A 17,018-nucleotide genomic window follows, 5' to 3' on the forward strand; every position below is an offset into this window, starting at 1 on the left:
TACTAAAGCTTGTAACCTTGTGTGATTTTTTTAAAACTCGTCTGACATTAGACTCCCATATTAAGAGTATCACAAACTCTGCCTTCAATCATCTCAGAAACATTGCTAAAATTAGGCCTTACCTCACTCTGCCTGATGCTAAAAGGCTTATTCACAAAGTTGTTACTTCCAGGATTGATTGTTGTGACGCACTATTTGTTTGTTTACCTGCTGAATCAATAAAAACGGCTGTAGTATATCCAGAATTCAGCAGCTTGTGTTCTACACACCATCACATTCATGCTTTATAGTTTGCATTGCCTTCCTGTTCAGTCGCGGATTGTTTTTAAAACTTTCACACTAACATACATAGCTATGCATGGAATAGCCCCTTCTTATAGTCACCCTGTACTCTCCTTCTCGTTCCTTTCGGACTGCTGATTCTCTTATTCTTCAGCAGCCTCCCTGTAAATTAAAACCTATCAGGGAGAGAGCTTTCTTTGTCGCTGGAATGCATTTCCTCGTACTGTTAGAGATGCTCCCACATTAGATAGTTTCAAGAAGTTGTTAAAACCCATCTTTTTAAAATCACTTGCATAGATTGTCATGATACATTTTTTTGTTTAGTTGTATTGCATTTCTTTAGATTATTAAAATGTTCTTCACACTAAGAAAAATGTATTTATTTAAGAATTGTTCACTGAAAGATTCTTTGGGGAATGAAAAATGGTTCTTCAAAAGCACAGCTGTAAAAATACTTTATTTTTAAGAGTGTAAAACAACCTATAGGTGAGATTCTTTTGAGACGGGAAGCACCCAATTAGAAACTCCATACCCATTCAAAACACCTTAGTACTTGAATTGTACTTGAACAGAATTGTAATTTTTCCAGTAAATGTATTATATCAGCAAAAAAACTAAAAAGTGGTTAAAACCTTAGAAAAGTGCTGTATATGTGGAAACTAACAGAAACTCTGTGCCAGACCAACATTTACCGTTGCGGGGAGTTTTGCACAGGTGCTGTTTTATTGACTGTGACTTTTTCAGAGGCATTTACAGGAATCGCTTTAAACAGGGTCCTACATCTGGTGGTTTACAACTTGTGAATGTGCCTGTCAAAAGATAATATGGCCACTGTTTGTAAATGCTAATGTGAATGCTGAATATGTCCTGATGCTACCTGGACAACAGCATAAATTCTTTGTTGTGTAGGAAATCCTTCCTGAAGTTTGTCAGACCTGTCTTTGTCTGTGTTTAAACTAGATTGTGATGTTGAAATCATGGGCAGGGAAAACAATAAAAAGTCATTGAGAAAACAGACCCTCTTACACAAGAGGATACATTCCAGACAGTAAATATAGTTATGGTTATAAACAGTTTTACTTTGCACAGTAAAAAACAAAAACATTTCCCAGATTTGAGACTAAAAATCCGACTGGTGCACCGACTGGTTTAAGTGCATCGACTGGTTTAAGTGCACCGACTGGTTTAAGTGCACGACTGGTTTAAGTGCACAGACTGTTTTAAATGCACCGACTGGTTAAAGTGCATCGACTGGTTTAAGTGCACCGACTGGTTTAAGTGCACCGACTGTTTTAAATGCACCGACTGGTTAAAGTGCACCGACTGGTTTAAGTGCACCGACTGGTTTAAGTGCACCGACTGTTTTAAATGCACCGACTGGTTAAAGTGCACCGACTGGTTAAAGTGCACCGACTGGTTTAAGTTCCCCGACTGGTTAAAGTGCACCGACTGGTTTAAGTTCACCGACTGTTTTAAGTGCAACGACTGGTTTAAGTGCACCGACTGTTTTAAGTGCAACGACTGGTTTAAGTGCACCGACTGTTTTAAGTGCACCGACTGTTTTAAGTGCACCGACTGGTTAAAGTGCACCGACTGGTTAAAGTGCACCGACTGGTTTAAGTTCACCGACTGGTTTAAGTTCCCCGACTGTTTTAAGTTCACCGACTGGTTAAAGTGCATCGACTGGTTTAAGTTCACCGACTGGTTTAAGTGCACCGACTGGTTTAAGTGCACCGACTGTTTTAAGTGCACCGACTGTTTTAAGTGCACCGACTGGTTAAAGTGCACCGACTGGTTAAAGTGCACCGACTGGTTTAAGTTCACCGACTGGTTTAAGTTCCCCGACTGTTTTAAGTTCACCGACTGGTTAAAGTGCATCGACTGGTTTAAGTTCACCGACTGGTTTAAGTGCACCGACTGGTTTAAGTGCACCGACTGTTTTAAGTGCACCGACTGTTTTAAGTGCACCGACTGGTTAAAGTGCACCGACTGGTTAAAGTGCACCGACTGGTTAAAGTGCACCGACTGGTTTAAGTTCACCGACTGGTTTAAGTTCCCCGACTGGTTTAAGTGCACCGACTTTTTTAAATGCACCAACTGTTTTAAGTTCACCGACTGGTTAAAGTGCATCGACTGGTTTAAGTTCACCGACTGGTTTAAGTGCACCGACTGGTTTAAGTGCACCGACTGGTTTAAGTGCACCGACTGTTTTAAGTGCACCGACAGTTTTAAGTGCACCGACTGGTTTAAGTGCACCGACTGGTTAAAGTGCACCGACTGGTTTAAGTTCACCGACTGGTTTAAGTTCCCCGACTGGTTTAAGTGCACCGTCTGTTTTAAGTGCACCGACTTTTTTAAATGCACCGACTGTTTTAAGTTCACCGACTGGTTAAAGTGCACCGACTGGTTTAAGTGCACCGACTGGTTTAAGTGCACCGACAGTTTTAAAGGAACACTTCACCCATTTGCATTAGACTTTGTATCTTTAGAAACCCAGTCACATTTTCGAATGGTCATGGTTTATTCCCTTATTTTCCCCTGAGATGGGAGAAATAAGGATTTAAGTGTTCCACTTCCTGCTTTTTATGACGCAAAAATCGTCAATTTGCGTCATAAAAAGCAGGAAGTCAAATTTCTTTGAATAAGGGTAAGACTACAAACACTAGCTCATCATTTATCCAGTAGAAGGCGATGTTCCGCATGTTTTCAACCCGCCCATAGAGGGATCTCACTCACAGAATGTACATATAGTGTCAGCCATTCTTTATTTGGAAGCTAAGCTAAAAGTTTCTTATTCTGTGGAGAAAGCTGAGTAGTAGCGGTGACCATCCTCTTTTTCCCGGACATGTCCGGCCGTCTAGATCGTCCAAAATGTCCAGGATTCGGCTTTTGCTTTCTGCAGTCGCATTCATAGTTTACATGCACACCTTTTGTTTCAATCTAACTGAATTCATTCCGATTGGTGAATCTGAATGTAGTGTTTACATGAACGCTAAACACGTGATCGTTTGATGTGCGTTTTAACATTGCTAGGAAAATTCCCGCTCCTCCGTGAGAGATACGAGACCGGTGCGTCTCACAGGCGCCGGCGCCACTCATCCGTAATCACGCCACCGGGCTCGCATCGTTCTCCGCGGCCGTCAGTCTCGTTCCTGCTCGTCACAGTAAACATGAGGAATGGCGACTGAAGAACGCAAAAGCCGAATCCTGGACATTTTGGGCGACATCAAAATACGTGGCAGACTCACGGAGACTCACTAGTAGCATAGCCTTATTGTTTACTGCGATCTCTTACCGGTAGGCGTGGCCTCCTAGGGCAGCGAAGCAAGTGCATTCTGGGAGTTGTTGTCTTTCATCCCCGTAAGCCAAAAATACATTTTCTGGCTTTTCTCAGTCTAGAAGGCTCCAAATTCAAAAATAATTTCACATTTCTTCTACATAAATGACCCATTTTAAATACACATTCATCTTTCCAGAGGTGAAGTGTTCCTTTAAGTGCACCGACTGTTTTAAGTGCACCGACAGTTTTAAGTGCACCGACAGTTTTAAGTGCACCGACTGGTTTAAGTGCACCGACTGGTTTAAGTGCACCGACTGGTTTAAGTGCACCGACAGTTTTAAGTGCACCGACTGTTTTAAGTGCACCGACTGTTTTAAGTGCACCGACTGTTTTAAGTGCACCGACTGGTTTAAGTGCACCGACAGTTTTAAGTGCACCGACTGTTTTAAGTGCACCGACAGTTTTAAGTGCACCGACTGGTTTAAGTGCACCGACTGGTTTAAGTGCACCGACAGTTTTAAGTGCACCGACTGTTTTAAGTGCACCGACAGTTTTAAGTGCACCGACTGTTTTAAGTGCACCGACTGTTTTAAGTGCACTGACTGTTTTAAGTGCACCGACAGTTTTAAGTGCACCGACAGTTTTAAGTGCACCGACTGGTTTAAGTGCACCGACTGGTTTAAGTGCACCGACTGGTTTAAGTGCACCGACTGGTTTAAGTGCACCGACTGGTTTAAGTTCCCAGACTGGTTTAAGTGCATCGACTGCTTAGTACTCATAGATGTATAGTAACGAAGTAGAACTACTTCACTACTGTACTTAAGTACTAAAAGGCAAAATCTGTACTCTACTAGAGTATTATTTTTTTCTCATACTTCCACTTTTACTTCAGTATATATTTTCGATGAGTTTAATACTTTTACTCCGATACATTTTTTATGTGCTGCATCATTACTCGTTACAATTATAAAAATGTTACGAATCATTCCAAACCCACATTATCACTGCCAGAGCGGTAGATGGCTCTGTCACCAGGTTTGATGAAGCTCTTGATGAAGATCAAGTGATCAAGAAGACCACGCGTGCTCCCGTTCTGCCTTTCGTTCTGCTGCCTCCATTGAGAACACTTGAGCTTTGTTCGTTTGTTTCGAGATGGAAGAACCAGAAACACCACCTTCAACTTCGAGTGATCGTGGCGGTGAGGAAGGAGACCACTCCTGGCCCAATGTCCATGTTTTCATTTGTCGGAGTGAAAGACAATATAGAATGAAGTGCGTAACTGTTAGCCTTCATGAGGACGCCGACGCACTGAATCGTTCTTTGTTTAAATTGTTTAAAGTCACTATTATATGAAATGTTATTGCTTTGACAAACTATACATCGTTTTATGTATTAATTTGTGTCAGGAGTTATGTAATAAAAAAAAATTGTCGATACCTTTAATATGAATTATGAGCATCAGCCGCTCCATTCAGAAAAAAAACTCCTGTGCTACATGTCGTCATGAGAACGCTTGACAAAACAACGTCCCTCAGGGCTTTTAGCTCAAAAATGTGCAGATTTTGACAAATGTTGATATATTTCATAGGTTTACGTCAGATTTCTATAGAGAGGAATAATATTTATTGAAATTATACCCAAAATGGGCATATGTAATCATTATGAGTGCTGGATACGTAGCCTATGTGTTCAATACTGGCAGCCTGAGGGCGTCCTGTGCTCATTTAGTCCATATATGGAACACATGAAGAAGAGACATATCATGTGACCAGTGTTGCCAGACGTACGATATTTATCGTATTTGTACGATAATTTAGACCTCTGTACGATGTATGATCAATAATGAAAAAAATCCCATAATGTACGATAATTTCAGAATTGTCCGCAAATTAGTTAAAATCTCCCGGAATCTAGATCGAGCGAGTAAGAGCGCGCATGTGTAGCGCGCGCACAGCAGAGAAAGGGAGCGAGAGACCTTGCGTGTGTGTGCTAGTGTGCGTGTGTGCCTCACGAAGCGCATGTAAGGACCCAACCAATCGAATTATTCAGGAATTACTATGTGCTGGTTGGGTTGTCTGCGCATGTTTTCCTCGTGTACGATAATTTTCTTCCAAATACGATAATTTTGAGCTTCTGGTACGATACTTGGACATTTCCAATCTGGCAACACTGCATGTGACATTCCAGGAACTCCCTGACATAAACAAAGTTTCCAGAGATCGATGTTACATGGAGATAAATACCCATGAAGCTGTGGAGAAAAAGGGCACTAGCAGGGAAGAGAAGGGAGGGATGTTTTAAAGGGGGAAGGGACATACTTGATCTGTTTTTGTTTACAAAGAGTTAAGCTCAGTGTTTTAATGTGCTCTATTCCTGTCCTTTCTGATACAAAGCTTAATGCTAAATCCTGAAGTATCCCTTTAAGTGTGGTGCTTAAAGAGCACTTCAACTTCTACTCAAATGAATTGTAAGTGTCCTAAACATTTGAGATAATATAAACAATATGATGTTCAAACTTTTGACTGCTTTCTTTAATAACTAACACAATACTTGTACTTTTACTTTCAGTACTTTCAGTACAGTAATTAAAATAAACTACTTGCAATACTTAAGTACAACATTTTTGAATAGATGAATGTGTATTTAAAATGAGTCTTTTATGTAGAAGAAATGTGAAATTATTTTTGAATTTGGAGCCTTCTAGACTGAGAAAAGCCAGAAAAATTATTTTTGGATTATGGGGATGAAAGACAACAACTCCCAGAATGCACTTTCTTCGCTGCCCTAGAAGGCCACGCCTACCGGTAAGAGCGCAGCTAAACAACAAGGCTATGCTACTAGTGAGTCTTCGTGAGTCTGCCCGGTATTTTGATGTCGCCCAAAATGTCCAGGATTCGTTTTGCGTTCTACAGTCGCCATTCATTATGTTTCCTGTGGCGAGCAGGACGAGACTGACGGCCGCGGGAGAACGACGCGTATCTCTCACGGAGGAGCGGGAATTTTCTAAGCAATGCTGAAACGCACATCAACCGATCACTTGTTTAGCGTTCATGTAAACACTACATTCAGATTCACCAATCAGAATGAATTCAGTTAGATTGAAACAAAAGGTGTGCATGTAAACAATGAATGGCGACTGCAGAAAGCAAAAGTCGAATCCCAGACGTTTTGGACGATCTCGACGGCTGGACATGTCCGGGAAAAAGAAGATGGTAACCCCTACTACTGAGCTTTCTCCACAGAATAAGAGCCTGTTAGCTTAGCTTCCAAATAAAAGATGGCTGACACTATTTGTACATTCTGTGAGTGAGATCCCACCCTCTATGGGCGGGTTGAAAACATGCGGAACAGCGCCTTCTACTGGCTGTAGTTTTAAGCCTCTGGCCAAAAAATCCTCATATGACGCAATATGACGATGTGCATTTCTGCAACATGATTTTACTTGTGAAAGTCTGTTTATTCTCTTTGTCCCTGAGGAAAATCTTGTCAAGTTACATTTAAAAAGAGGATTATGGTTTGGGTTTAGCAGGTTATATTTAAGCCATCGAAATATTTTAATAGCATTGCATAGAAAAAAAAATATTACATAATTCCATTTCACCAGCTCCTGATTGTTACTTGTCTTTTGAAATATTATAAAAATCTTGATGATAATAATAAATCCTCTTTTCTTCAACAGTAGTACTTTTTCTGCCTGTCCCTGGTATTGCTTTACAGTACATCTTTTCTAAAACTGTACTATAAAACCATTTTTTGAGATAATTTCTACCTTTGTAATTGTGTTGAACTCTTTGCAGTGTTTGTCATGTGTATTACATAAAGGGACTTTCCCATTAAAGGGTGTTTTACAGTATAGTTGTTTTGGAGACTTTGGTGCTGTCGCCATTGGGCATTTCTCTCGTTTCTCACTGTAACATGAACCAGAGCCCTGTCCTTTTCAGTGAAGTAGATTTCATTTATCTAGAGAAAAGCACACCATTGTCTTTGTACCATACTGTATCAGGAAAGGGATTTTTTTTTTTTTTTTTGCATGTTTATTGTAAAAATTTTATGCTTCAGTGATGGCTGAGTTTGCCGCATGCTTTTTTTTATAGCAATATATTTGCTTTTTTTAATGTGTGCTTTATTGTGTGAATAAAACAGTAAGGCGTCTGTACAGTGGTAATCGCCTCTCAAGAAACTGTCCTTCACTCTTATCAAAGAGCCAGCGTTCCCATGGGCATGGAAAACATCTTAGGAATTTATTTATATTGTGATTTTTTTTTTTTTTTAAATCTAGGATTTAGATAAGTTATTTAGTAGTTATTCTTAGCTTTAAAATATATTTGCTTATAAATAATTATTTATTAAATCCTTATGCATTCATCACAAACAACTGCAAAAATCATGGAAATTCATGTAGAAGTTGTATCAATCGCTTGCCTTGCCTTTGTGGAAACATCTGGATTAATGTTGACCTTATTTGGTCTTGCCAAATGTAATAAGGTCCAAAAACAATAGGCCAGACATGGTAATGGATTCAACAGATACTCAGACTCACACAAAACGCAGTAATCTTTGTGTTGACATCCAGTATCATTTTGTGTCTGGCTCAAGGCCGATATTTGAGTCAGCCTGATAATCGACTCTGTTACAAAACCAGATTCCATGACGTATGGTCCTGATGGGAAAAGGTTTCACAAAAGGCATTACGACAGTTTCAACTGATTTGAACTCATTTCATATTTGAAGTTGAAATGAAATGAGTCATCATATTTGATGATCTTCACAGAGTTATTGAACGAAACTGAATCCACACTGAACTGACTTCAGCTGACGCACCGGTCTCGTATCTCTCACGGAGGAGCGCAAGCATAAAAGGAGGAGCGACGACAGTGAAGATTGAGAGAGGACCAGGCCTGGACTTATGTTGTGTTTTGTTTGTTGTATTATATGTGACAGCAGTCGTTCGTACTTTCGTCTTGTATTTGTTTATTTTATTATTAAAGTTGTGAATGTTCGCCGGTTCCGCCTCCTTCCCACAACAACGAACTGTGTTACAGTAAACATGAAGGAATTTTCCATATCGATTTTTCACGGTGTTTTACCCGTATTCTAATGGATGCTTTGCATTGTGTTTTAGAGTTAAAAGAAATGTCTGTTAACTTAGCAGATAATGTTCAGGCAGAAATTAGTTTTTCTACTTTTCCTACTGTTTTTTTTCTTTCTTACAGCATACACATTTTTTAAATATGAGATCATTTACTTGAGAAGCAACGTTGCATAAGATTTTGACATGTTTTCATCGATTTTATCTATAAGTGTATTAAGTATCGGCCATTATATTAAAAATGCAATCTATGAAAAGTCCTTAAGTCTTATGCAGTGTTGCATCTCAAGTAAATTTATCTCGAATTTTTAGATCTTACTGGAAAGCTTAGCAGTATATTAACGTCAAATGGAAATAGGTGTCTTGTGCGCTGTATGATAAGTGTAAGTAAACAGACATTGAATGTCTTTGCATTAAACATACTAAGTTGTGCTTCCTCTAAACATTATCTCTCAATATAATCTTTCTCATTCCTAGACTCCTTTTCCGTCAGAGTACCACCCGGTCCTGTCGTCGTGGCCCGTGGAGCAACTGCTTTTCTTTCCTGTGAATTCGAGCCAGACTTAAACATCTCCCATCTGGTGATCAACTGGCAACGGCAAGAAGATGCACGAGTGGTTCACAGCTTCTACTACCAGGTGGACCAGCTCGATCGACAAAGCAAAGATTATCTCGGTCGAACAAAGTTAAACCACAATGAACTTGCTAAAGGAAATGCATCTCTGAGTATAGCAAATTTTGGACTGAACGATGCAGGGAAATACCTGTGCACAGTGACCAACACCAAGGGAATTGGCAAAGGAGAGCTACAGCTGGACTACGCAGGTAAATGCCAGCATTATTTTAGTATATTTAATATACTGTTATAGATTTTATTACTATTTTCAATTTGTTTTTCTCTCTCTCTCTCTCTCTCTCCCTCTCTCTCTCTCTCTCTCTCTCTCTATATATATATATATATATATATATATAAGTGTGGTGATTTTGTTGTATATTTTTGTAAAATGTATTAGCTTTTTTAATATTCTATCTAAGTTTCAATTACTTTAGTACATCAAGTTAAATTAAATAATTATTATTATTATCATTATTTTATATATATAAATGTGATTTCCTGGAGGTTTGAGATTTAGCTGCTCCATGTCAACCTTTCTCACTCGTTGTGACAACTAACCTCTGCCACTCCCACACTAAACAAGCGTCAAAGTAGCCGGAGCAACTTTTCTCTCTTACGGATATGACAAAACACACACAGGCGAGTGACATACATATGTACGCAATTTACCACAAAAACCATCCCGACATGTCTAAAATTAACGCTTAGATTAAGCCAGCATTAGGCCTTAGTTCAGTTAGGACATTTAAGTAGAAAAAACATTTTTCATGCCAGTGCAAGTTGGTTTCAGTTAAAACATCTCAGACATGGATTTTAGTCTGGGAATAGGCTTAAGCTGGGGGATAAACACTTATAATAAGCTTACCATAGTGAATCAGAGTAAGACAAAAACACATTTTGGAAGAAGGATGAATGATGTATTGACTCATTATTTAATTATTGTTAATTTTGAACAAAAAAAAGTTACATAGTGTACCTTCTATAATAACTCAGCCAAACACTAGTAGTCACCATTCAAATTAAAGCAATAGTTCTGTAATTATTTACTCATCCTCATGGTGTTCCAAACCCGTACGTTGCAATGTTTTCGGTGCTACACAAAATAAGGAATTGGAACTGATGAGAAATAATGACAGGAATTTATTTTTTAGTGTGAACTATTGCATGACTATCCAACTTTGTAATATTACAATTTGCGTTGAAACTCTGTATTCTGTACGAATGCATATACCAAGTCAAATAGATTTGGGCTTCTCATAGTTAGATGTGAGATATTTGAATGAATGCATTTGATTTGGTAAATCCTTGTATGTGTGTTTTGTGTCTTCAAGCCTTCTGTTCCGAGCCGAGGTTAAGCATCCATCTAAAATCCTCCGATGTGACGGTCCAGTATGAGATGGAGGGTTACCCGAGGCCAGAGATCCTGTGGCTGGGGTCGCTGGGTCAGAATCTCACTGACCACTTGGAGGTCTCGCCTGCATCAGATGGAGGGCTGTACTACTTAAAAAGCAGCTACGTTACCCAGAATTCAGCGGTCAATGTCACGTTTACTCTAAAAAACCCCGCTGCGCATCAGGACCTACAGAGGCATGTTATCCTCAGCTATGGTAAGCATTTTCAGGGGGTATTTTTTATTTATTTATTGCATGGCTCTATGGGATACTAGTTTACATTTGATCAATCATTTGATTCATTTTATTGGGTTCCAAAACGATGTTACAAAAATGTGATGATTTGACATATTTTTACAAATGTTTGGGGTCGGTACAATTGTGGAATGTTATTACAATTTAAAACAACTGTTTTCTATTTGAATATATTTTAAAATGTAATTTCTTCCTGTGATGCAAAGCTGAAAACAGCGTGTCACATGATCCTTCAGAAATCATTCTAATATGCTCATTTGCTCAAGAAACGTCTCGAATTATTATCAATGTTAAATCAGACAGCTCGTGCAAAGTATGGTGATTCACACGTATTAGCTGTGATTCAACAACCGCATATATTGGTTCTGTGAAACACAGCAAAGCCAATGTTACTCGGGTATGGAGCAGAAACAACGCAACCTTTTCAGGCCTTCCCGGTTCCCGCTCTCTAACCCCTCTCCAGCACTGGAAAGCTTCTCCAATATTAACACAATTCCTATAGCTCTTGCCTGATTGTAACCCTTCTTTTTCCAATTATATTTCTCTGACCTTTTCCTCTTGTAATATCTCAGCCTTCTTTCTTTCTACAGTCTTTCTACAAATGTCTGGCTTGCTCTCTCTCTCTCCTCCCCCATCATGAGTGGACACGCCGCCTACTACTGATTGGCTACAGGTTTGTTTGGTGCTCAGTCTGATCTTAATTACATTGGCTGCGCTCCAGTCCAAAATTGTCATGCCCTTCACTCGCTAACTTCCCTCCGTCTCGTTCACTCGGATGTACGTCATTGCTTACGTTGCATGAGTGGCCACTACTGGCGGAACCTGTGCAATGGGCTGAATAGAGAGCCTAAGTCCCTCCCCTCCGCTTCCGGCTCATGGGACCTTATTTTGGAAAAAATATGTATGGTAGTCGAGAGACAACTTATCTTTTTATTCCGTCTGAACTGTGCCCTGAATTACACATATGATGTTTGTCAATTTAAAAGCAGAGGTGGACAGTAACAAAGTACATTTACTTAAGTACTGTACTTAAGTACACTTTTTGAGTATCTGTACTTTACTTGAGTAATATTTTTTCTGGAAACTTTTACTTTAACTTCACTACATTTGAAAGACAAATATCGTACTTTTTACTCCACTACATTTCTGTCAAGGTCCTTGAGTAGAAAGTAGTGACGTCAGGGATGATTTGGGTTGCATTTTGGTCGGAAATGAAAGTCTGGTTGTTGTCAGAACTCGACTGATGTTGGTTTCTGACGTCAACCGATTTTCAACCGAATACAACGTCTGTCCAACGTTGGAGATTAACGTCAATCTGACATTGGATTCTGACATCAACCTGATTTTAATTTTCAACGTTGGGTTTGGTCTTCTAAATGTGAATTTTGTCATTGTTTTGGAGCACACTAGCTTATAGATAACAAGGCTAACATATTCATACTAAAAGCCCAAAAAACTGGGAACAGCCATTTGTGTGTCAAAAACCATTGTGGACATTATTGAGTGACTTATTCAATCCCACGACTGGAACTGTGTTAGAAATAAATGTGATATTGATATGAGGGTAGACAGGCAGAGATTCAGATGTATAAGGTAGGCCTACTGTAAGTAGGCTATTACATGCAACAATAATGAAACAATGCATTGACATTTACTTTTATACTTAAGTACTTTTAAAAATGAGTACTTCTGTACTTTTACTTAAGTAAAAATCGGTCTTTACAACTTTTACTTGTAACGGAGTAATATTTGACCAGTAGTATCATACTTTTACTCAAGTAAGGAAGTTGTGTACTTTGTCCACCTCTGTTTAAAAGATAATTATGAAAGTCAAGAAAGTCGCAGTTTGTCATAAAACAGAACATTTAGTTCACTCAATGAACTACATCTCTCGTCTCGCACTATACGTCACCGTTGCTCGTGTGTGTGTGCAGTCTGGTACAAATCACTCAGGCATGCCGGCGTAACATTACGATTATAACGTAAGACTATAGAAAAAACGACCGACGTTAGCTTCAGTAAAGTGAATTTCAGCAGGGATTCCCCCGAGAGTTGTGCTTAGTGAAGTTCTCAAGTGCATGTCTAAAAGTGGACTGGAACGCAGCCTTTGTCTGCTTCCTGTAGTCATGCTCGCAAAATGCTTGCACTTCATCACAGATGAAATGGACTACATGCAATGTTCGTCAAATACAGACGTTTCCGATATTTTCATGAAGCAAAAGAAACACTTTCCATTCAATACTTTATTTACTCCCTAAAACAACACCTGTATGAACAAGATAACATAATATTTAAATACCAATAAATGAGCCAGCCGACTGCTCTCGAATAGCTCTATTCAAGATGGCCTTTATTTTGTATTTTGTTGGCATATGTCACAGTGATGTGATGTCAGTTTCAAGCTGGACAAACTTCCTAATCACCATGCACTGCTTCAAGGCAGATGCCAATCGGTCTGCGGTGCTGTTATCTTCATAGTGTGTAAACATTTTTTGCAACTTGAATCCAACACATTTAAGCAAAACTTAAAGTGGAGTAAACATCATTGCTGTGGTTTGCTAAGAAAAGCAGTTGGTTAAATGGCAATAGGCCTAGTTCAGTTAACTGGTCCCATTGACTTAGTAGGAAAAATAAAATTAAAATACACTGGGACCAGTTAACTGTTTGGTTACTGACATCCTTTAAAGGGATAGTTCACCCAAAAAAGGAAAACTCCCGACAAAACAATTGAATGTGGTCTGGGTGTGTCATATTATTACAAGTGTTATGAAACCATATGAAAGATTTGTTTGACAAACATGTAGTGAAGTGCTTGCTCGGCATACATCTGCTTCAATTATGAGGTTCTTATAAGACGAGATTTTCATGGCACAGTGAGATCTTCTCGATTTTATCAAAAAATGTGAAGCATGGAAGGACAAGCAGTGGCAGAAATGGCATTATTTTGGTAAACAAGTACGCTTTTTTCATGGACAGACGACAATGTTGTGAAAACCACCACGTAGGAGGACGAACCACATTTAACAGGAGTAACTGTTGACACAAGAGGAATCTTTGTGAAAGGCATGGGTGGGTGCAAACCCAGAGATGGGGATGCGGACAATGTAAAACGTGTTTTTCTCTCAGTCTTTTCCACATCCATTTTGGAGGAGCAAGTCAAAAAACGTTTTCTTCCACCAGCATTTGTTTATTCAAACGTTTATTCAAGTGTGCCATTAGTATAGCCTACTTCTTTTAAAGGGGTGGTTGATTATGTAACGGGTCCCGGCTATATAATTTCACTTTTCTAACTTTAGTTAAGCGTGTAATGTTGCTGTTTGAGGATAAACAACATCTGCTGCAAGGTTACAATACTCAAAGTTCAAAGCAAAGGAATTAATTGGTTTTAAGGACTAGCCTACAACAAACGGCTGGTAGGGTAAATATACGTTTAGCCATTAACTTCAAATTACATCATTACATTCAAATTGCAAACACATGAGGAGAGTCTCCGCATGAAAGACCCGCGACTGGCAGATGAACGTGCTACTACATTTCTCTCCGAAACGGTAGAACATTAAATAAGATTGAATGGAGGATTTTAACTGTGACAAGATCATTGACAGGGCAGTTTACTGACATGATTTACGCGACAGTTCTGTCTGTTAAAGATAAGGAGTATGTCCCAAAGATTGCCTACTCTTTTGCTACACACTCAAAAGTATGTATTTTTTCTTCACAAAAAGAGTACATACTTTTAGGGTGTAGTATAAGTAGGCGAATTGGGATGCAGCCAGTGACAATTTTAACATGCTATATACAAATATCTGTGGGGTATTTTGAGCTAATACTTCAAATACACACCTTTTTTATGTACGTCTCAGAAATATACTTAAAATTGCACTTAAGTGTACTTGACATATACTGACAGAAAGCTCTAATTATATTTGGCCTATTCTTGTACTCAATCTTTTGATCGAGATATACTTACAAGTATAATGAAGTATTTTAAGTATACTTGGCTAGTAGTTGTTTACTCTTTTGACCGAGTAGCTTATAAAATAGCCTACTTTTTTTTCATAGTTAGTTGTACATTCGATCTTGTAATTTTTTTGCACTGGTAGTGCACATAGGAATTTACTTCAAATCTACTTTACTCTTTGTCTGAATTTTCCCGATATCCATGTCTCCAAAAGCAACATTTTAAACAAAAAGCTGATAAAATCTCATTTTTGTCAATTACTACATCTGGATCTGATTCAAAGTGATGATTAAAGGGTACAGTTGATTAGAAGTACATTCCTATGTGCACTAGCCTACACAAAAAAATCACATACTCAGAATTAGGAACACGTCTGTTTTCTTTATAAATCAATATTTTTAAACAATGTAAGTTTATAAGAGTAAAACACAACTACAAAAGAGTAAACACAACTAAGTCTAGTATACTTAGAATACTTCCTTATACTTTTAAGTATATCTCGATCAAAAGATTGAGTACAAGAATAGGCCAAATATACTTACACCTTTCTGTCAGTATAAGTCAAGTATACTTAAGTGCAATTTTAAGTACTGTACTTATTTTTAGTTTAAAATAAGTATACTAATAGCACACTTAAATAAACTTCTTTTTCCCAAGGGAAAGATAAGGAGCAGAAAACTAATCTCTCCAACTCTATCTCTCTCTCTCTATCTACACCGATCACAGTATCACAGTTGGTGTGAATGTGGAAAATAAAGGTCAGTGTTTTGGCCTGTAGCTCTGGAGGAATTTAGCTGGCCTCAGGCTGTGTTTTTAGGCACTCAGTGTTTCCCGCAGAAAATGTGTTAGTTAAAGGGATAGTTCACTTTAAAATGAAAATTATGTCATCATACTCACCCTCAAGTTGTTTCAAACCTGTATGAATTTCTTTCTTCTGCTTAACACAAAGGAAGATATTTTGAAGAATGTCAGTAACCAAACAGTTAACCAGTGATGGGAATAACGGCGTTATAAATAAACGGCGTTACTAACGGCGTTATTTTTTTCAGTAACGAGTAATCTAACTAATTACTGTTTCCTCCGTAATAACGCAGTTACCGTTACTGACAATAAAATGCGCCGTTACTATAATTGAGTTCACTGAAGCGGTTTTCATCCGATCGGGCTCTTTTCTCCGCCATAGGAACTGCAAACTCTTTTCTCTGGTGTGTGTGTGTGTGTTTCGAGGCGCCGGACTGGACAAAAGCGAAGCGAACGTCGTCAGCGCGCGAGAGAGACCGAGTGTGATCCGTCCGAGAGCGCGCTGGACAGTTCGCGAGAGAGACCGGAGTGTGTCCATCTGAGAGCGCGCTCGACAGTTCGCGAGAGAGACCGAGTAGGCCTATGTCCGAGCATAATATAGTTTATCATCTGCAACGTTTTAATTAGTTTACATGGTTATAAAATAAAACTCCAAAATAACCTGCAGGGAACGTTCAAAGAAAACATCTTTGTTTGACCGGTTGTGAACACGTGCGGCAAACACGACTAGAATTTGGCTTAAATAACCTCTGATGATGACGTTCTCTGTAGGTTATACAAATAAACCCCCAAATTATTAGATTTATTATTATTATTATTATTATTATTATTATTTATGTTGGTACATTTTTCAATATTATATTGAGAACACTTTTAGTTAAACTTTACATTTGTGAGGAAGAAAATACTTCAAGTAGGCTAGAATGTCTACCAGTTGTAAGTTTTATCATTTTAATTTGCACTACAAAGAGTGTATGTGTATGTATATTTTTTATTACTTATTTTTGGTACATTTCTCAAGAAGCATACCGGTAATTTATTTTTGGATTTGTTGGCCAGTTGTGGTCTGTGCAATAAATATTAAAAGTTCTAAACCATCAATGTTTTATAATAATAATTTGTTCTAGTGTCCATTTCATTCATTTAACATATTTAATATGGGGGGTATCCAAGATATTTCACATATTTAAATTTTTCTTTCTTTAAGGTTTTTTTCAATAGTTACTTTGCCTGGTAATTAGTTACTTTTGTAATGATATAACTCAGTTACTAACTGAGTTACTTTTTGTGAGAAGTAACTAGTAACTATAACTAATTACTTTTTTTAAGTAACTTGACCAACA

General features: G+C 38.4%; 1 protein-coding gene across 1 annotated transcript in view; it reads left to right on the forward strand.

Annotated features, from left to right (window-relative positions):
- The window catches only part of LOC307010086 (V-set domain-containing T-cell activation inhibitor 1), a 33,430-nt gene that overhangs the window by 8,469 nt on the left and 7,943 nt on the right, over window positions 1–17,018 (forward strand). The window contains exons 2-3 of the mRNA XM_079634469.1: window positions 9,129–9,476; window positions 10,599–10,874. Coding sequence (XP_079490595.1) covers window positions 9,129–9,476; window positions 10,599–10,874 — 624 coding nt within the window. The remainder of the gene's footprint in view (window positions 1–9,128; window positions 9,477–10,598; window positions 10,875–17,018) is intronic.

Source organism: Phoxinus phoxinus, assembly GCF_949152265.1.
Source record: "Phoxinus phoxinus genome assembly, chromosome: 14".
Lineage (NCBI taxonomy): Eukaryota > Metazoa > Chordata > Actinopteri > Cypriniformes > Leuciscidae > Phoxinus > Phoxinus phoxinus.